At 34.8% G+C, this 21,204-nt stretch overlaps 1 protein-coding gene across 3 annotated transcripts in view; it reads left to right on the top strand.

The window, feature by feature from the left end:
- The window catches only part of BTAF1 (B-TFIID TATA-box binding protein associated factor 1), an 85,572-nt gene that overhangs the window by 49,961 nt on the left and 14,407 nt on the right, over positions 1-21,204 (top strand). For all 3 annotated transcript variants that reach the window (XM_045567812.1, XM_045567814.1, XM_045567813.1), the window contains exons 20-30: positions 2,220-2,646; positions 3,776-3,966; positions 5,421-5,574; positions 6,598-6,707; positions 8,352-8,553; positions 9,566-9,714; positions 17,268-17,420; positions 18,278-18,399; positions 18,490-18,657; positions 20,738-20,815; positions 20,948-21,077. In XM_045567812.1, coding sequence (XP_045423768.1) covers positions 2,220-2,646; positions 3,776-3,966; positions 5,421-5,574; positions 6,598-6,707; positions 8,352-8,553; positions 9,566-9,714; positions 17,268-17,420; positions 18,278-18,399; positions 18,490-18,657; positions 20,738-20,815; positions 20,948-21,077 — 1,884 coding nt within the window. The remainder of the gene's footprint in view (positions 1-2,219; positions 2,647-3,775; positions 3,967-5,420; positions 5,575-6,597; positions 6,708-8,351; positions 8,554-9,565; positions 9,715-17,267; positions 17,421-18,277; positions 18,400-18,489; positions 18,658-20,737; positions 20,816-20,947; positions 21,078-21,204) is intronic.

The raw sequence follows: 21,204 nt of genomic DNA, 5'->3' as shown, positions 1-21,204 counted from the left end.
AAAAACCAAGCACAAGTGTGTTACCCTCCTCTGGCAAGTCTCTGCTAATCTCTTCTGCTAGGAAGGGTTAAGAAACCCTCTGTACTCCACAGCATCTTACACTTACCTCAGTTACGTATTAAATTGTCTTAATTCTTTACTTGTATATCTCTCTCCCACATTAGTCTCTGCATTCTTTGAGTATATTAAGGTATTAAGCCATTAAGTCTTACTCATCTTTTAGTACTACTTATTAGTATTCAATTTAGTATTATTGGTTGAATGATTGAATTAATTGGGGGGAATTGGAAAGCCTTCTTTATTTGTCTACAATCATTGAAAATTAACATAAGCATAGTATATTTAGGACAGTGTTTTCAAACTTTTAGCTGTTTGACTCTGTTTCAAATAAATCTTATGCAGAACTGAAATAAACAAAACAAAGTAGAAAAAATAAGCTACAAGTGGTATTTGATTTTTGTTCCTTTGTGGTGAGCAGATTGACATGGTTAAACAAATACAGTTCAATTTAAAGTTTTTAGTATGTTATAATGATAAAAGATCTTATTTGTGTGCCTATTTTATTTTACGTAATCAAAGACCAGTGTTATCAGTGTTGTCCATAATGGAATTGATAACTTCTAAGTCTTAAAAATTAGGTTCTCCATTTAAAAAAATTGGGTTCTCTAATGTTATAGGCTTTTCTGACCAATAATGATCAGACTGGATCTATTTATGGAGGCTCTTTATGTTGTTTACCTATCAAACAACATACAATTACCTATCAAAAAATTTTTATGTAAACCATTGCACAATCTTTAAATGGTAAATAAAAGAATTTATGGGCTTGTCGCAGTGGCTCACTCCTGTAATCCCAGCACTCTGCAAGGCCAAGGCGGGAGGATCACTTGAGCTCAGGAGTTCAAAACCAGCTTGAGTGAGAGTGAGACCCCATCTCTACTAAAAAAATAGAAAAAGTCAGCCAGGCGTGGTGGCACACACCTATAGTCCCAGCTACTTGGGAGACTGAGGTGGGAGGATCACCTGAGCCCAGGAGTTTGAGGTTGCAGTTGTCACTGCACTCTAGCCAGGCCAACAGAGCGAGACTCTTGTCCCCCCCCCCCCAAAATGCCAACACAATGTTCATAGCAGCATTATTCATAATAGCTAAAAGGTAGGAACAACCTGAATGTTCATTCATTGGTGAATGGATAGATAAAATGTGGTATATCCATATAGTGAAATATTATTAGACAAAAAAAAGGAATAGAGTACTTATACATGCTACAACATGGATGAACCTTGAAATCATTATGCTAAATGAATGAAACCAGTCATCAGAAGACCCATATTTTATGATTCCATTCATATGAAATATCCAAGAAGACAAATCTACAAAGATAGGAAAGAGATAAGTGGGTTCCATAGGGTTGGGAGGAAATGAGGAGTGATTGTTAAGGGGTATGAGTTTTCTTTTTTGGTTGATGAAGAAGTTCCAAAATTGTAGTGATTCACAACTCTGTGACTTAAAACCCACTGAATTGTATACTTCATATGGGTAAATTTTATGATTGATGAATTATACTTCAATAAAGTTGTTTAAAAAGGTGGACTGAATAGTCTTTTAATGGGGTTTGTAAAGTCTGGTATGATAGTCTTGTAGTCTTAGACAGCTCTTGGTAATTAAAAAATTGATGACTACTGTATGTTTTTGTTTTCTTTTTCTCCTTTTCCTATTGCCTGGGCATTTCTACCAGAAAGGAGGTCAAAGAAAGAATGAAAATAATTCAGTTTAGCAACACTTAGCCACTTAACAAACAACTACCCTAAGTTTTTCTGAGTTTTTGAATTGAAAATAATATTTTTCCCGAAAAGAAGTTTGTGAATTTTATTATTCTTTAATTAACAGTTAAGTTTATATTTGCTTTAGCTTTCCCATTTCACCAAAGTATTCTGTGAGTGTGTTAAGGTGATTTTCCTCAAACTCATTAGATATATTTAAAGGATAAGTAATTTTATTCTTCTCAATGTATTTTCCTTAAAGAATATAATGCTAATGTTAAATCAGATTAAAATCAAGTTTATTTGGGAATTTTTAGACTTTAGTGAGTGCTGAAACAATACTAAATATTGGGGAACCTAAAGTTGAAACAGAGACCTTGCTGTCTGCCCTTTAGGAGGTTACAGTCTATTTGGGGTTGATATGATTAATGATTTTTAATTTCTTTTTTTCTTAATAGGTCACCACTGTTTTTAATGAAGTCACATCATCTTTCGATGTAAATCCTCAAGTGTTACAGCAGTTAGACAGTAAACGACAGCAGGTCCAAATGACAGTTACAGAGACCAACCAGGAGTGGCAAGTGTTGCAGTTGAGAGTACATACTTTTGCTGCATGTGCAGTTGTGAGTTTGCAGCAGCTTCCGGAGAAATTAAATCCTATCATAAAACCATTAATGGAGACGATTAAAAAAGAAGAGAATACACTAGTGCAAAACTATGCAGCTCAGTGCATAGCTAAACTACTTCAGCAGTGCACAACAAGGACACCCTGTCCCAATTCAAAAATTATTAAAAACCTCTGTAGCTCACTTTGTGTGGACCCATATCTAACTCCTTGTGTCACATGTCCAGTACCAACACAGAGTGGCCAAGAGAATTCTAAAGGTATATACCTAAACCTTTATTTGGGGTAGAGAAAGAATTAACCATTTAAATTTGTTTTCATTTACTTAGGAGTATAATGTAAGCACAAATCCAGTTCATGTTAGAGCCTTTTCCCATTCTGAGAGAAAAAGGTCAGTTATAATGAATTCCTTGTTACATGATGTGGACATACTGCCAATTAGTCATATCCTCTAAATTCAAGCCATTCATAGAACATCTGATATCTGATATAAGGTGACTGAAATATGTGAGACAGAGGTTCATCCTTACCTTTACCTTCAAAACAATCATTGTATGGCTTACTGTATCTAGGCTGAATTATATCAAATGTCATTTAATGAGACTTCTTATAAAATCTCTCCTTTCTCTAATTTTGTGCATGTTTTATGAGATGAGTCAACTCTATTTTAGTAAATAATAACCAACTTTTCTGTTTTCAACTGGAGAATTTCTATGGAAAATAAGAACTGCTGTCTGTAGACAGGTCTCAAGGACCGATGTTTCTTCACATGACTGATTCCGGATTTATTTTTTTTTTTAATAAGATTTTAGAAAAACAAATTATTTGAAATGTAATAGATTTACAACTTTGGCACCATACAGATCTTGAAAAAAATGTGAACAAACTGGAAGAAGAAGGCAGACATTTTGAACATTAACATTTTAAAAACTCAGTGGAGTCATTCTTCTCTCCTTCTCCCCCTGCACCTTATTGCTATGTGAGACAGCATTATTTTGCAGTGGTCAGTGTTTTTCTGAATTCATGGTGACTGTGGACATTTCTTTTAGAGACAACTCAAGTAAAATGTTTTTTAAGGTTTATGGTTATGCCTGCACACAACAATTTACTTTTTAAAAATTAATATCCTTTAACTGAAGTGACAATAATTTTTGTATGTGATGTTTCTCATGTTCACATGATTGTACAGCTTGGATTGTATTAGGTATAAACCCTATGCAAATAGACTATTTTGTTAACCATTTCATTGTCTGAAGAAAAGATTAGCAACCTATAAAAACTGAGGCCTAAAAGACATAGTTTTAAAATATGTTACATCTCTTTTAGAACAGGAAACATTTGGTCACCTATATTATGATTAAAAAGTTATTTAACTTTTTCCCTTATTAGGATCCAACTCAGAAAAAGATGGAATGCACCATACAGTAACCAAGCACAGAGGTATAATTACACTCTATAGGCATCAGAAAGCCGCTTTTGCTATCACAAGTAGGCGAGGTCCTACCCCTAAAGCAGTAAAAGCTCAAATAGCAGATCTTCCTGCAGGAAGTAGTGGAAATATTCTTGTTGAACTTGATGAGGTAAATATTTTTCTTTGAATGCTTTGATTTTTTTATATCTGGCTTACAAATTGAGAACTAAGTTTTCAAATTAGTTTCCAGAACTGTATTTTTAAGTGAAAGGACTAGTCTTAATAACCTTTTGGAGTACTCCAGCAACATGATCCAGAAAAACAGCAGACTTCTTCAAATTTCTCATGCCTCTTGTAATTTTTACCAGCTTAATTTTATCTTCCTAGGCAAGGAAGCTTTGCAATAGTGGATCCATAAGTTACGCATAACTATAAATTCAATTCACTCCCATAGCAGTGACTACAGAGAAGTTATTAAATAACAGCGTAAGCTAACTTTTCTCAGTCCTTTTAATGTCAGGAATGCCTGTTAATATTCAGAGGATAAGTTTACAAATGTCAGATAATTGCCACACATTTGACTTTTAGTGGGCCTGAAATTTATTAAATGTGTGTGTGAGGTAGTGATCTAAATTTATTTTTCCATATGAACAGCCATTTATCCCACTATTGAATCCTTTCCTCCCTGATTTGTAATGGCATCTCTGTTATATATCATGCTTCACATTTGTGAGGGTCTGTTCAGGTTCTCCGTTTTCTTCATTGGCCTATCTGTTCTACAGTACAGTCTTTAAAGACAAATAATACTCAGTGAAGAAAAGTTTTTGGTTTTGAAAATCTTACAGTCATGTTACTAAAAATTGAATGAATGCTCTAGTCAGTTCTTTTGTTTGCAAGACATGGGAACTTACCTGAGTTCAGCAGTAAACTATCAATGCTAAAAGACATGTTTCTGTAAAATATAGGCCTGTTTTAAGTTTCTTTTCTTTGTCAACAGCTTATTATCTATACTCCTTTTAAAACATTCTGTGAAGTCTTTTTCACCAATTTTATCTCCCCATGATAATTTTAATCAATTTTACTGTGATTTTAATATTTATACTTTATGGTTTGTATAGTTCTTCCTCCACTTAAAGTAATTAAAAAATATATATATATATGTATCTTTTTGGGGGTACAAATTTGTGGACTGTACTTACTGCTGAGTAAAAGTTATTAATCTTGGGGTTACCTTAACCAGATGCTCTTATTCTGTCCCTCAAGTTAATGTAAATAAAGACCACTTCATTTCTCTATCTTCTGTCTAGCTGGTAAGTTTCTTTGGGGTAGGGAGAAGAAGAGAAAATCATGCCACTTAGGACTTTCTATAGAAATAACAGTTATACTTCCTTATCCTCAACCCCAAAAAAGTATTTTACCTTGGACACAAATATCTAGTTAGGCATTTTAGGCCCATGTAAATTGAATTATTATGGAATGTTTATAGTTGTGATAAATAGGTCTAATAATTGGTTAATGATAACTATGAATTCTTAGATGGTGACTTTTAAATTCTGTTGATAACATTTTAAATGCATTATGCTGTTTTCTGAAATTCTGTTTTCAACTAACATTCAATTTTAGGCCCAGAAGCCTTACCTGGTACAACGGAGAGGAGCTGAATTTGCCTTGACAACTATTGTAAAGCATTTTGGTGATGAAATGGCAGTGAAGTTACCACATCTTTGGGATGCTATGGTTGGCCCATTGAAGAATACAATTGACATAAATAATTTTGGTATAACATTTTTTTCAGTTCAGTTTTTAACAATTTCAATGTATATTAAATATATCCTTATGAAATTAAAAATGTGTCTACCTATTTATCCCAGACCAGCTGGCTAGTTTTAAAATGGGAGGTTGGTTTAAAAATATGTTTTTTTATTTATTTTCATGTTCTTCTGTATATTTTTTGCTTTTTATTTTTTCTATTATGTGTTTAAAAAGAGATTTGAACAGGTGCAGTAGCTTGTGCCTGTAATCCCAGCACACTGGGAGGCCAAGGAGGGAGGATCACTTGAGGCCAGGGGTTGAGACCAGCCTGGGCAACATAGCAAGACCCGGACTCTGCAAAAAATTTAAAACAAAAAACAAAAAGAGCTGAGCATGGCAGTTGAAGCAGGAAGATCACTTGAGCCAAGGAGTTTGAGGCTGCAATGAGCTATGATTGTGCCAGTGCACCAGACTGGGTGATTGAACAAGACCCTATCTCTAAAAAAATAAAGAACATATAAAAATTAAAAATAAAAAGATATTTGAAATAGATCATTATGTTAAACTTCTTTGGTTGCTTTAAGTGTAGTACCCCAGCACTTGAGGTCATGGCATTTAATTTAACATTAAAAAGTAAGGCTGGCACAGTGGCTCATGCCTGTAACCCTAGCACTCTGGGTGGCTGAGGCAGGGGGAATCCCTTGAGGTCGGAGTTTGGGACCAGCCTGTGCAAGAGCGAGATCCCCATCTTTAATAAAAATAGAAAAAATTAGCTGGCCATGGTGGTGTGTGCCTATAGTCCCAGCTACTCAGGAGGCTGAGGCAAGAGGATCACTTAAGCCCAGGAGTTGGGGGTTGTAGTGAGCTACAAACGAAGCCACTGCACTCTACTAGGGTGACAGAGCAAGACTCTGTCTTAAAAAAAAAAAAAAAAAAAGGTAAAATTGACTCCTATGCTAGCCAGGGAGGCACTAAAAATTTTTGTGGCTCTGTAGTTTGAAAAATTATTTGCAAGATGATACGGACTTAAAACAATATATTTTAATAGATGGAAAGTCCCTCCTGGAAAAGGCAGATGGCGCTGCTCAAGAATTGGTGAATTCTCTGCAAGTTTTTGAAACAGCAGCAGCTTCAATGGATTCCGAGCTTCATCCCTTGGTAACTAATCCATGCAAGTATAGTGTTTGTTCAAATAAAACAAGTGATCTTAAGGTTTGAAAAGTGCAACTTTGATGTCATGCCTAGTAATTCCATTTTTCTTTTATGGTATAACTAGATTCCTCCTTTATTAACAGTGCAACGCTTGTGGGCTTTGAAGTAAAGCTGGACTTGGGTGCATGAATGATAGAGAACCCAATCTGGAAGCTTAAAATACGGGGCATTAGGGAAAGGACTCTGATGACACAGAAGCCAGGTATAAGCAGGAAGGAAGTTGCAGCCCTGCTCATCCAGACCATCCTAGTAATATAGCACCAAGAAAGGAAGAGCACATATAATAAAACTTGTTTCCTAGATAAATATAGAGTTAGAAGGAAGTCACTTGCCTAAGATGAAACTGGTCAGTGACATAGATAGAACACTGGTTTGTGATTTTTTTTTTTTACTATTAAAATATTTCTTAAAAAAGAATTGGGACGGAGAGAGGAGGAAAATAAACTAGAGAATTAATTATCTGGTTTTTCCATAGAAGAAAGTATTATTCTTTCCATATATCTACGTAAGGAAGCGCTCTGCAATTTACAGTGTTATTACCTAATCTAAAAGGCGGAATCTAGTAGAGAATAGAGAAGAATATAGTTTTTCTGTGTGTAAAGTATATCCTTTTTCTGGTTTAAAATTCTACTGATTTACTATTAGTAGAGAAAGATAGAGTCCATCTGTATGCTGTTATCCTTCATGATTAACAACATGCATTCAGCTGATCTGTAAGACTTGTCTGTAGAACAGCTACTTGGCTCTTAGTAACATTAATCCTAGCATTCCATGAAGCATTTAATAATGAGGTGTTATTGTAATGCTTTCGTGATCATAACACCTGTGGTAAGCCATGAAGTTAAAGTGGAAAATACCTACCAAAATAGGATGCGTAGGAAATAATGAGGAACACTCAATCCAATGAATAAAAATTATAAGGGCATAGTGGCTCATGCCTGTAATCCTAGTACTTTGGGAGGCTGAGAAGGGAGGATTGCTTGAGGCCAACCTGAGCCATGTGTGAGACCCCATCTCTCCAAAAAAAATAGCCAGGTGTTGTGGTATGTGCCTGTAGTCTCAGCTACTCTGGAGGCTAAGGTAGGTGTATTGCTTGAGCCTGGGAGTTTGAGGTTGCAGTAAGCTATGATGATGCCACTGTACTTTAGCCTGGGTGACAGAGTGAGATCATGTCCTTCCCCACCCCACTCCACAAATGTACCTAAACCAGTGCTGCCAAATTGGGAGGAGGCTGGTGATGATTTGTGCCATTTTCTTAGCCTCAGTAGGAGAATCTTGCAAATATCTTTGATTTATTTTCTGTTAATTTTAGAAAGAATTTAGTGTTCCTGGATGCCTAAGAGAGGATATAAACAGGAGAAATTCAGCACCTCTTCTTTTTCCTTTCCTTTTTGAGAGAATTATAATATTAATACCTTAGTTTGGATTTGGATCCGTTTTCTGTTGAGGATGTTTTGACAGTAATGTTTTCAAGATCTGTAGAGTCATTTCACATATTGAGAACTTCCCTGAACATGGGCTGTTTTAGTTACATTTTGAACAGTAGATTCTCTAATGAGAATTCTGATTGCTTTTACCTTTTTGTTTTAGTTGGTACAGCATTTGCCTCATCTTTATATGTGCCTCCAGTACCCCAGCACTGCAGTGAGGCACATGGCTGCTCGTTGTGTAGGCGTCATGAGCAAAATAGCTACCATGGAAACAATGAATATTTTTTTGGAGAAGGTTCTTCCATGGCTGGGAGCAATTGATGACAATGTGAAACAAGAGGGCGCAATTGAAGCACTTGCCTGTATCCTTTTACATTTTGACAAAATATCAGGAAATTATATTCAGTTTACTTAAGGATGAGTAAAATAAAATTGATTTGTCAATTATGTATATAAATAACCTGACTTGTTCCAAAAGAAAACTTTCTTCTTCTTTTGGAGTAGTTATATATTTTATTGCAAATACATTACAAATATACTTACATTTTACTATGAAAATTTTCACAAGGAAAATTTGAAGAATTACTATTACTTTAAGACATCTTTTTAAGAGGCAGGATAGTTTTATGCACCTTATGAACTATATATTTATCTACTAACCAATCTGCTTATTTGACTTATAATCAATGTTTTATTAATATCAATCAAGTACTATATAGGTAGTCCCTGTGTTATAAACATTATGTTTCCAAAGTTTGTTCGTTACTTGGGTGGAAAATGACCAAAATGTACTAGATAATTAGAACAGTCAAGCTCTTGGCTAAGGATATGGCAGCGACTGACATTCTTTAACTTGACGTATCTGAAAGATATTTCTCAGATCGAGAAAGATGGATGAAGATCAAATCAATAGAAACTCTGGTTCAAAAATGCTGAAGATTACAGGAGAACTGCGCTTACTAGGCCCACTATATCCAGTTGGTGATCATCAAGATCCTGGTGGGAAATTTGGAATTAATTTTGAGTGACACTGAGTTGTGCTCCCTCACTTACGATGTGATTCCTTTTATTTTGACATTTGAATTCTAGAACCTTGTAGGAATTTTTATACCAAAAAAATAAAATCTTATTAGTAAAGCTTCCTCTAAGCTTCCTCAGACAAAAAAACATAATTTTATATTCTTAATCATTAGAAAGTTATGTTTTCAAAGGAACAACAAAGTGTGCAAATGCTGTTGTAATTGAATCTTAGGCCTTGAAGATCAGTCTATTCCCTCATAATGATGAATCTTTTTAAAAGTTACAATCTTGGCTTATCAATTTGTTTATGAAAACATCCATCTCATTTTGAAATTTCCTTAATCACTTACTCAGGTGTAATGGAACAACTAGATGTTGGCATTGTTCCATATATTGTCCTTTTAGTTGTTCCTGTGTTGGGAAGAATGAGTGATCAGACAGACAGTGTAAGATTTATGGCTACGCAGTGTTTTGCAACACTAATTAGACTCATGCCACTTGAGGTAAGTTGAAGATACTTGCTTTATAGACTTAATGTTTTTTATAACTTTATCCATAATAATTGTAACCCTTTTTAAGAATATATCAGGTTTTTAAAAAAAGGCATTATTTCAAAAGTATTTATAAGTTTTAAGATTTTATACTTTAATCAGTACTTTAAAAAAAAGAGGATTTTAATTTAAGTAAAACAAAAAAATCAGACACTGTGGTTCCTGAAAGAATGATAATTCACTGATGCTCTTTTAGAAATAGAATTGTTGCTAAGTTTCTCTGGCAGCATCTAGGTAAAGATTCTGGGCTTAAGTTTATATGAAAGGTAAATTTTAGAGATGGTAATTAAAACTGTAAAAAGCAAATAAAGTCTGTGTGGGAGTATGAAGCAAGAAGACTAGAAGACTGATGTTGGAGCATTTTGGAGTACATTCATGGGACATAAGTGGTGTGTGGCCACGGCAGGAAATAGAAGTGTCTTTAAGCAAGGGAAGAACCAGGAAATAGAAGTGTCTTTAAGCAAGGGAAGAACCAGAATCCTGCTACCGAGCTGCTTATAATATTTTGATGGGATTTATATAATTTAAGAAATAGTAAGTATGCACATCATCCATGTGTATCATGTATAAGTATTTCCTTTATATTGCTGAATAGTATTCCATTGTATGGACATACCACATTTTGTTTATTCATTTGCCAGTTGATGGATATTTGGATTGTTACCAGTTTAGCTATTATGAAAAATGCTACTGTGAACATGCATTTTGTAATTCTTTGTGTGGATGAACGTTTCTATTTCTTTTGAGTAAGTACTTAGGAATGAAATTGCTAGGTCATATGGTAAGTTTGTTTAACTTTTTAAGAAACTACCAAACTGTTTTCCAAAATAACTGTATCATTTTACATTCCTAACAGCAAAGTATGAGTATAAATTGGATAACCTCTTTGAAAAAAAGTTTGACTATATCTGGTAAAGTTGAAGATACCCATCCTAATAACCTCGCAAATCCATTCTATGTATATACATACCCTAGAGAAACTCAACACATGTAGCAAGACATATTTTCAAGAATATTTATTGTAGCATTATTTATAATAGTATAAAACTGGAAATCATTCAAATGTTCACAAATAGTAGATGTGTAAATTGTATATTATTATACTGCAACAAAGACAAACTATAGATATATACAACAATATTAATGAATCATTAACATAGGATTCTATTTTTATGAAGTTCAAAAACAGGCAAAAGAAACTTGAATAAGTAGGTGATAAACATAGAAACAAAAATAAGAAAAATTAACATAAAAATCAGTCACATGATTACCTCTTGGGGAAAGGATAGGAGGCTATGATTGGGAAGGAGTATGTGGGATCTGCCAGGGTGATGGCAGAGCTGTTTTTCTTGATCTGGTTATACAGGTGTTTTACAATTTATTAAACTATTCATTTTTTCTATATTTCTCTGCATGTATATTTTATTTCACATTAAAAAATGTCAAAACAACCACCATCACAACAAAAACAGGTAATAGACTACTATATCAAAAGACCTTGGTGTCATTTCCAGAATTTTTTCCATCCTCTGCTTCTAGATCAAATTCTTTTTAACTCCTGGGCCTTGCATTATACTACCTGTAAACTAAATGGGTTGTACTTAGTCCCCTTGGCTCTTTTAGCTTTAAAATCAATAGCAATGGAAAGCCATTATGTGTTCTTTAAGCAAAGGAGATGATGAAAGCAGTGTTTTAATCAATTTAATAGCTGTTTGAATGTGGATGAAATTGCCAGAGAACAGAGTCCAGATCCACTGTGAGGTGATAAAGGGTCTAAACTACAATGCTAACAATAAGCTTTGGGTTTTTGTTTTTTTTTTTTTTTTTTGGTTTGGTTGTTCAGGAAGAATAACAGTACTTAATAACATAGGCAAAAAGAAGAGATTTTGAACTTTACATATTGAGAAAAGATTAGTAAGGTTCACATTGATAGATATGAAAATTATGAGAATATGATACAGATTTTGCTTCTGGCCATGATGGAAAACCAGGGACCAGATTTATCCTCTGACCTTAACTAGAAAACCAGACAAAATGTATCAAACAGTGGTTTTCAGACATTGGAAAATAGTCAACACTGGATAGTGATCCGTGAGAGGAGGGAAACAAATGAAGTGCTGTGACTTACTGCATGGAGCAAGTTTCTAAGCCATAGTATAGACAAGGGAAACCTGAAGAGAGCCCAGGAGTCTTGCTGTGTTGAATAGTCAGAGTTGGAGGAAGACGGGATGGGTAGAATTTGCAAGACAGAGTACCTGAGAGGAGATAACTGCACAGAGAGAAAGCTCCAGAGGTCCACAGAGGGGCTCCCTCAAGTCTTTGGCTGAGTATTCATCTGCACATATGTATGAAAAACTTTTGAGGCTGCGGAAAGAATCACTGGAAAGGAATAGGTGGAGCAATTTCCAGAGCTCACACAGGATCAGGAATAGTTTGTACTACCACCAAGCAGAGTAGCAAGATTTTCTACCTACAGAGTAGCAAGTATTTTCCTTAGAAGCATATTACCTCACTAATGGGGCCAAATTATCCCTTGACAAAAGACTGATTTGGACCCACCTTGACAAACTGGAAAAGAACCCTTAAAAGGATCTAATTAATTTCAACTAACTTTACTTCCCAGGAAAAAAGGCCCAAAATACATAAAGTAATATATATATTTTTTAAAAAATACAGTACCCATAAAACTTATGATGTTTGACATTCACCAAAAAATTCCCAGGCATGAAAATATGTCCAATAACCAGAAGAAAAAATCAGTCAATGGAAATAGACCCTGAAATGACTCAGATAATAGAATTAGTAGACAAAGACATTAAAACATACTCCATACGTTCAAGAAAATAGAGGAAAGCATGAGTGTGATAAGCAAAATGGAGAATATAAGAATGATCCAACTTGAACTTATAGAAATGAAAAATACAATTAAAAATATTGGATTTAATAAATAGCAGGTTAAACACTGTGGATGAAAATATTAGTGAATTTGAAGACATAGCAATAGAAACCCAAATGTCATGTAAGTTCATTCCTGTTACTCTTTATCTTGATGTTCTCTGTTAAGTCTTCATAGGAAAAATCATGTACTTTTCTGAAATATATACTGTCAAGGAATCAGGAAATATCAACCAAGGGATTTTGATGTAAGCTCTAATTTCCTGCACTATTAGTAACTCTTGCTGAATTTTATGAGAATCAGCAACAAAGACACTCAAAAAGGGCTTCCTGGTATGAACAATATTTATGACTCTTGGGTTTAGGGTTTCATTGTTAGGGAATGGATCTAGTTATATAGCCATGTGTCTTGTCATTTCTTAAAAATTGCATGAAAATAAATATATGAAGATTTTGCCTGTAGTCCTAGCACTCTGGGAGGCCGAGGTGGGAGGATTGCTTGAGCTCAGGAGTTCGAGACCAGCCTGAGTAAAAGTGAGACATCGTCCCTACAAAAAAATAGAAAATAAATTAGCCAGGTGTGGTGGCACATGCCTGTAGCCCAAGCTATTTGGGAGGCTGAGGCAAGAGGTGAGCAGCGATGATGTCACTTTACTTTAGCCAGGGCGATAATGAGACTGTGTCTCCAAAAAAAAAAAAAAGATACTGTTATTCTTTATAAAAGAATTGTACAGAAAGACTTTATTTTGATGATTATCATTATGGTGTTAGATGTGCTAAAATGTTAGTTTTTATCTTAATAAAGTTGTTCATTCCAAAACCTTTTGAAAATATAATAGGTAGTCATTTTTAAGACTCAGCGTACATACCTCACTCCTCTAACACTGTTTCTGGTGTTACATGGAATATATATATTTTAATTAAATTTAACTGAAATTCTGTTTCCAGAATTTTAAATTTCTTAACTTAGACACCATAGGGAAGTAGTTCTCAAACTTTTTGGTCTCAGGGCCTTTTTTTAAAAAAAAGTTTCATTTTTTATTTTAATGATATATAACATGATGATTTGATATATGTATACATTGTGAAATGGTTAAATCAAACCAATTAACATGTCTGTTGCCTCACATACTTAACATTTTTTGTGGTGAGAACATGTAAGATCTCTTAGCAGTTTCCAACTATATAATACGTTATTATTAACTATAGTCACCATGCTGTACAATAGATTACAGAATTTACTCATCCTGTCTGACAGAAACTTTGTACCCTTTAAACAACATCTCCCTCCACCCTCTCCCACCACTGGCAACCATCATTCTACTCTTTGCTTCTATGAGTTCAATTTTTTTAGATTCTATATGTAAGTGAGATCATGCAGTATTTGTCTTTCTGTGCCTAGCTTGTTTCCCTTAGCATAATGTCATCCAAGTTCATCCATGTTGTCAAAAATAACAGGATTTCCTTCTTTTTAAAGCCTGAATAGTATTCCACTGTGTGTGTACACACACACAACACACACACACACACACATATACAAAACATAATACCTGTTGGCCATTTATATGTCTTCTTTTGAGAAATATCAATCCAGGTTCTTTGCCCATTTTTTAATCTGGTGGTTTTCTTTCTGTTGAGCTGTTTGAGTTCCTTATATATTTTGCATATTAACCCCTTACCAGATTTATGGTTCGCAAATAATTTTTCCCATTCTGTAGGTTATGTCTTCACTTTGTTGATTGTTTTCTTTGCTGTGCAAAATCTTTGTAGTTTGATGCAATCTCATTTGTCTATACAAGTTGAGTATCCCTTATCTAAAATACTTGGGACCAGAAGTGTTTTGGATTTTGTAATATTTGGATTATACTTACCAGTTAAGTATCCTTAACCTGAAAATCCAAAATCCGAAATGCTGGAATGAGCATTTCATTTGAGCATCATGTCAGCAGTCAGAAAGTTGCAAATTTTCAGATCTGGGATGCTTAACTTTTGCTTCAGTTTTGTTTCTTGTGCTTTTGGGGTCATATTCCCCCAAAATAATTGCCCAGACAAATGTCAAGAAGCCTTTTGCCTGTGTTTTCTTCAAGTATTTTTATAGTTTCAGTCCTTATGTTTAAATCTTTGATTCATGGTAACCTGATTTTTGTATATGGTATAAGATAAGGGTCCATTTTCATTTTTCTGTGTGTGGATATCCAGTTTTCCCAGCACCATCTGTTGAAGAGACTGTCTTTTCCTTGTGTGCTTTTGGTAACTTTGTCAAAGATCAATTAACTATAAACGTGTGGATTTATTTCTGAGCTCTCTGTTCTGTTCTATTGGTCTCTGTCTGTTTTTATGCCAGTATCACACTGTTTTTTGATTACTATAGTTTTGTAGTATATTTTGAAATCAGGTAGTGTGGTCTCTCCAGCTTTGTTCTTTTTGCTTAATATTGCTTTGGCTATTTGGGGTATTTTTCCTATTTCTGTGAAAAATGGTACTGGAATTTTGATAGGGATTGCATTAAATCTGTAGATTGTCTTGGGTAGTATGGACGTTTTTAATAATACTAACTTTTCTAATCCATGAACATTTATTTTCCATATTTATTTCCATCTATGTGTGTCTCCAGTTTCTGTCACAAATGTTTTATAGTTTTCAATGTATAGATCTTTCACCTTCTTAGTTAAATTTATTCCTAAGTTGTTGCTTCTTTTTTGATGCTGTTGTAAATGGGACTGTTTTCTTGATTTCTTTTTTCAGATAGACTGTTGTTAATGTCAGGACCTCTTTACACTCTTAAAAATTGAAGACACCAAAGAGCTTTTGTTTATGATGTTTTCTGTTATAGAAATTGAAACCAAAAAATTTTTAAAGAATTCATTTAAATAAGCCCATTACATGGTATCATAATTATTTTTTTAAATAAAATAACTATTTTCTAAAATAATAAGTTAGTGAGAAGAGTGGCTGTTTTATATTTTTGTAAATCTCTTAGGTCTACTCTTAGGTAGATAGCTGGATTCTCATATTTGCTTGAGCGTTTAGTCTGTTGCAACATGTTTTGGTTGAGTATCTGAAAAAAGTCCAGCCTCACAGAGATTAGGTAATAGAAAAGGGAGCAGTATTTTGACAGCCTTCTCAAAGAATTGTGGATAGTATTTTATCTGATAGCATACCAAAACTTGAAAACAGAGTTTATTAAATGTTATGTGCAATGTAGAATCTAAAATCCTGTCAATGAACATTTCTGACTCTCTTTCTCTCTCTCTTAAAATTCATTGGTTTGTCTTATAATTTTAAATGGATCTTTTACCCATGTTTTATAACATTATACATGGGTCATTTGGAAAATATTGGTTCACTGAGTTACATAAATCTTCCACAGGTTGACACATTTCATTACATAATATTTTAAAAAATGTTTGTTAATATCACCAGCAAAAGTTCTTTTAATTGGGAAACTGTCAATGTCTCTTAAAAACTTGAATTTTATCACTGGCAACAAGTGATGTCAGTTGTTTACCTTGAAGTGACAGGGTCGTTTTTGAAAAAATTTCAGCCAAATACCAAAGTCAGAATAACCATAGTTTTCCAGTCCTTTCAAATAAAATGTTATTCCAGAAAAAGTAGCTGTGTTAATGTACTTTCTGTCTCCTGGGCAAAATTTGTCTAAAGAGGACAAGTATCATCTGATGTTTCCTAGTTTAGTAATCATAAATCTTTTAAGAATATGATAAATCAGGCAATGAAGAGACATAAAGTTGGATACATTCAGGATGGATATGTGAACACTATAGAGTTTGTCAAGGAAATTTTTGGAGTATTGAAGACTTTAGATTTTTTTTTAAATGGCCAGTTCAGCTCACATTTTAAATAATCTTATAAGTGCTTTTCCTCAATATATTGTACTTTGACAAACAGCAGAAGTGCTTTATATGTACTTCATATTTTGCCTCACAGAATGTTAAAAAGATGTGCACTCAAGGATTGAGATTTAATAAAATTAATCATTTTTACTGCTTTATCAAGGACATTCTTAAGTAAAACTGGCTGTTTGAAAAAAATGCATGGCTGTGAGGAATACAATGGCTACTAGTACATTTGGGTGCCATTGCCTTCTTTCTGAGGCACAAGAAGTCTTCTTCACCATAACTTTTGCACCATTAGTGCAGATGTCACCACAGTGAAAAAAGCAAATAATGTTTTCCTTTTACTATGTATGAAATAATTGAAAAGGTCTTGGGGCCTTGCAGACCACATTTTCAGAACCAATACCTTTCTGTATCAGAACACTAAAATTGAGAAGCACTAGTAACAGCATTTAATTTAAAATAAATTATACAACTTTATTTACCTCTTTATCAAATAATGTATGATGTGGGAAAATTAAGTTGTGGTTTATGGTCTTTAAACTATCTCAAATGTATTTACTTACTAGTCTAACTGTAGCACTTTCAATACTTCTCAAATTCTTTAAACTTGATTGTCTTCAAGTCTCTAAAAGTATACAATTTTTGGATTTCCTTTTTCTGTGTATTTTTGTTTTGATAAGACTTGAAATCATTTGATACATCTGAGGATGAAAAAATTGCGAGTAGTTTTAATACACCTTTAAATCATTTTAGGCAGGCATTCCAGATCCCCCAAATATGTCAGAAGAATTAATCCAATTGAAAGCAAAGGAGCGACACTTTTTGGAGCAATTGTTAGATGGGAAAAAGTTGGAAAATTATAAAATTCCAGTACCAATCAATGCTGAACTCAGAAAATATCAGCAGGTAAGTTTTATACTTAGCTTATAAATATGAATAGTGATTTCTCCTTTCGGATGTACCTTGAAGAATTTTTAAAATTGATTTAGGGATGGGTGCAGTGGCTCACCGGTATAATTCCAGCACTATGGGAGACCAAGGCAAGAGGATCTCTTGAAGCCAGGAGTTCAAGACTAGCCTGGGAAACACAGTAGGATCCCAGTCTTTACAAAAAATTTAAAAATTAGCCTTGCAGCATGGTGGCACGTGCCTGTAATCTCAGCTACTAGGAAGGCTGAGGTGAGAGGATTTCATGAGCCCAGGAGTTTGAGGCTGCAGTGAGCTATGATTTCACCACTGCACTCCAGCCTGGGCAACAGGGAGACTCCATCTCGTAAAAAAAAAAATTTAGTAAAACCTTGTGTTTAGTCTCTTACACCCATTTATTTCTTTTTTGCCTATATAAAGATTTTTGGTCCGTGCAAACATGTTTTTTTTTTTGAGACAGAGTCTCGCTCTGTTGCCCGGGCAAGAGTGCTGTGGCATCAGCCTAGCTCACAGCAACCTCAAACTCCTGGGCTCAAGCAATCCTACTGCCTCAGCCTCCAGAGTAGCTGGGACTACAGGCATGCACCACCATTCCTGGCTAATTTTTTCTATGTATTTTTAGTTGCCCATATAATTTCTTCCTATTTTTAGTAGAGACAGGGTCTCGCTCTTGCTCAGGCTGGTCTCAAACTCCTGACCTCGAGCAATCCTCCCACCTCGACCTCCCAGAGTGCTAGGATTACAGGTGTGAGCCACCATGCCCAGCCAAACATGTTTTTTGTAAGAAAAAAATTTTCGTGATCTGTTCATGTGTATAATTTTTCTCAACTTCACAGGATGGTGTGAACTGGTTAGCATTTCTTAATAAGTATAAACTTCATGGAATTCTGTGTGATGACATGGGTTTAGGGAAAACTTTACAGTCCATCTGCATCCTAGCAGGAGATCATTGCCACAGGTAATTTAAAATGTTATTTTAAAATAAGGTTTCCAGGTTCTGAGAAATGTAAACAAGCTGTTTAATTTATTGTGTTTTGCTGTTATAAAGGGCCCAGGAATATGCAAGATCAAAATTGGCAGAATGTATGCCACTTCCTTCTTTGGTGGTTTGTCCACCAACATTAACAGGTCATTGGGTGGATGAAGTAGGTAAATTTTGCTCCAGAGAATATCTCAATCCATTGCACTATACTGGGCCTCCCACTGAAAGAATAAGGTAAGAACAACAAAAATGTTTAATCTTTTGTCTTAAGTAGTTTGGAAGAATAAAATTTATTAAAAATGAATTCTAATTAGCTGTTTTGGTTGTAAGACGCAGAAACTTATTCAACTTATTTAAGAAAAGTGAGTATACTTTGGGAAGATACAATCAGTGAGGCTTATCAAATGTCAGGGACTTTAGCAATTGTACAAGCAGTTGGGCTTAGAGTGTTGGAGCTGGGGAATTGTCAAGAACCAAAGCCATTCTGTATGCTCCTTTTGGGAGCCTATGACTATAGATAGCATCTCCTTGGTGCTTCTGTTGTATTCTCATTCTCTACCCACTTCCCTAAGAGTTTTTCTTTTGAGCCCTGCATGGTGGTATGTGTCTACAGTACCAGCTACTCAGGAGGCTGAGGCCGGAGGATTGCTTGAGCCCAGGAGATTGAGTCCAGCCTAGACAACATAGTGAGCCCCCTACCCCTTGTCTCTAAAAAAAAAAAAAAAAAAAAGCATTTCCCTTTGCTCTGCTCCCTTCTCCTCCTTCCCTGTCCCCAAAAGTACCTTTGGTCCACAGTGGTGCCCTGCTGTCATGGCATCACCGGAGTTCTTTTGGCTTTACCTCCTTCCTGTTAACTAGTATATTTCTTATATTCCTAACTATAGATTTTAAAGAGCAGAAGCTCGTTGATTTTAGTTTATTTTTCAAAGATTGGATAGTCATAAGTTACTGCATAGGTTAGTCCGTAGATTTGCTGTACATCTGTATTAATACAAATATAAACTATTAAATAATGTTATTAAAACTTTTAGTTTTAATATTAGCACTTACTGGCTAGGTGCTATTCTAAGCAGCTTTACATTATTGTAAAATTGTGTATTCTCAGTCACCTTATGAGGTATGAGTATTGTTATTCCATTTTGAGATAAGCAATCTAAAGCATGGGGCCTGGGTCCAAGGTCACTCAGCCAATTAAATGAGCAGAGTGAGGATTTGAACACAGGTAGCTCAAAAGCTTGCCTTTTTTTTTTTTTTTTAAAGATATGGAGTCTCGCTCTGTCACCCAGGCTGGAGTGCAGCAATGTAGTCATAGCTCACTGCAGCCTTGGATTCCTGGTCTCAGTGATCCTCTTGCTTCAGTCTCCCAAATAGCTGGGGCTATAAGCATGTACCACCATGCCCAGCTAATTTTTTATTATTTGTTTTTTTAGAGATGGGGTTTTGCTATGTTGCCCAAACTGGTCTCAAATTCCTGGCCTCAAGCGAACCTCCTAAGTAGCTAGGATTACAGGTGTAAGCTACCATACCCAGCAAAAGCTTGTACTCTTGAGCAGTTTACCGAAGTGCCTCTTAGTTAGAATTCATTCATTTGTAAGTGATAGAAATTCAACTCAAACTATCTTAAGCAAACAGGAAATTCATTATACACTTGATTGAGAATTTCAGGCATGGATTCTTGCTTCATACACATTCAGTCTTCTTCCCCATACATAACTTGTTGTATAGGTCTCTACTGAACTTCATCTACAGTTGGTAAATAAGATGACCATGGGTAGTGCCAGGCCTACATTCTCCTAGCTTGGCAACTATAGTAAACAGATCTTCCCTCTCCCATCCTGAATATATCAGTATTGAAGATAACGGGCTGACCTCATTTGGGTCATGCCCCTATACCAGCCTTTGTGATCATGGGATAAGATATTGTGAATAGCTAAATCTGGTTCAAGTGCTTCATCTCTGATGACTATGGGGACATATGATTGATAGTTAACCCCACCCCCACACTCCCTAAAACAACATGGAGGGGTAAAGGAATAGTGCCCCCACGGGAAGGATGTTGGCAAATAGAGTTAAAATGTCCACCACATTTTCAGTCTTGTGCTATTCTCTTTTCTGATCAGACTGAGTAAGGCAACATGGCCAAATCATGAGAAGATTGGCCTTTCAGGTAGAAAGGTCATGCACATAGAGTAAGCAGAAGGGAATGCTGGGCTTAGTAGGTGGATTAAAAGCACCTTATACGATGGTAGCTTTAAAATTGTGTTAAAAACTTTTCAGAGTCCCTGTTTCCAATTTTATTTATTTTTAAATAAAGGTTACAGCACCAAGTAAAAAGGCACAATCTGATAGTGGCTTCATATGATGTTGTGAGGAATGACATAGATTTCTTTAGGTAAGAATTAAAATTTTTTTCTTTAGAAAAACTTAAATTTGAAGTCCCTTAATATCTTCCTATTTTAAAGATTCTTCATATAATTCTGATATATAGTAACAGATACTAAAATTTTTTATTTATTTCCCTTAGAAATATTAAATTTAACTACTGTATTCTTGATGAAGGCCATGTTATCAAAAATGGAAAAACAAAATTGTCAAAAGCAGTAAAACAACTGACTGCTAATTATAGGATTATTCTTTCCGGAACACCAATCCAGGTAATTATTTACTGTTCTTCCTTTTTTTTTTTTTTAAATATTTGCCAGGTAGAGAGTAGGTTTGGCATTTGGCAGTGAATTAGAGTTTTCTTTAGTTAATTTTCCAGTAATCATGTTGCTTGTTTAA

This window comes from Lemur catta, chromosome 14, assembly GCF_020740605.2.
Source record: "Lemur catta isolate mLemCat1 chromosome 14, mLemCat1.pri, whole genome shotgun sequence".
Lineage (NCBI taxonomy): Eukaryota > Metazoa > Chordata > Mammalia > Primates > Lemuridae > Lemur > Lemur catta.
This window is presented reverse-complemented; position numbering and strand designations above follow the sequence as displayed.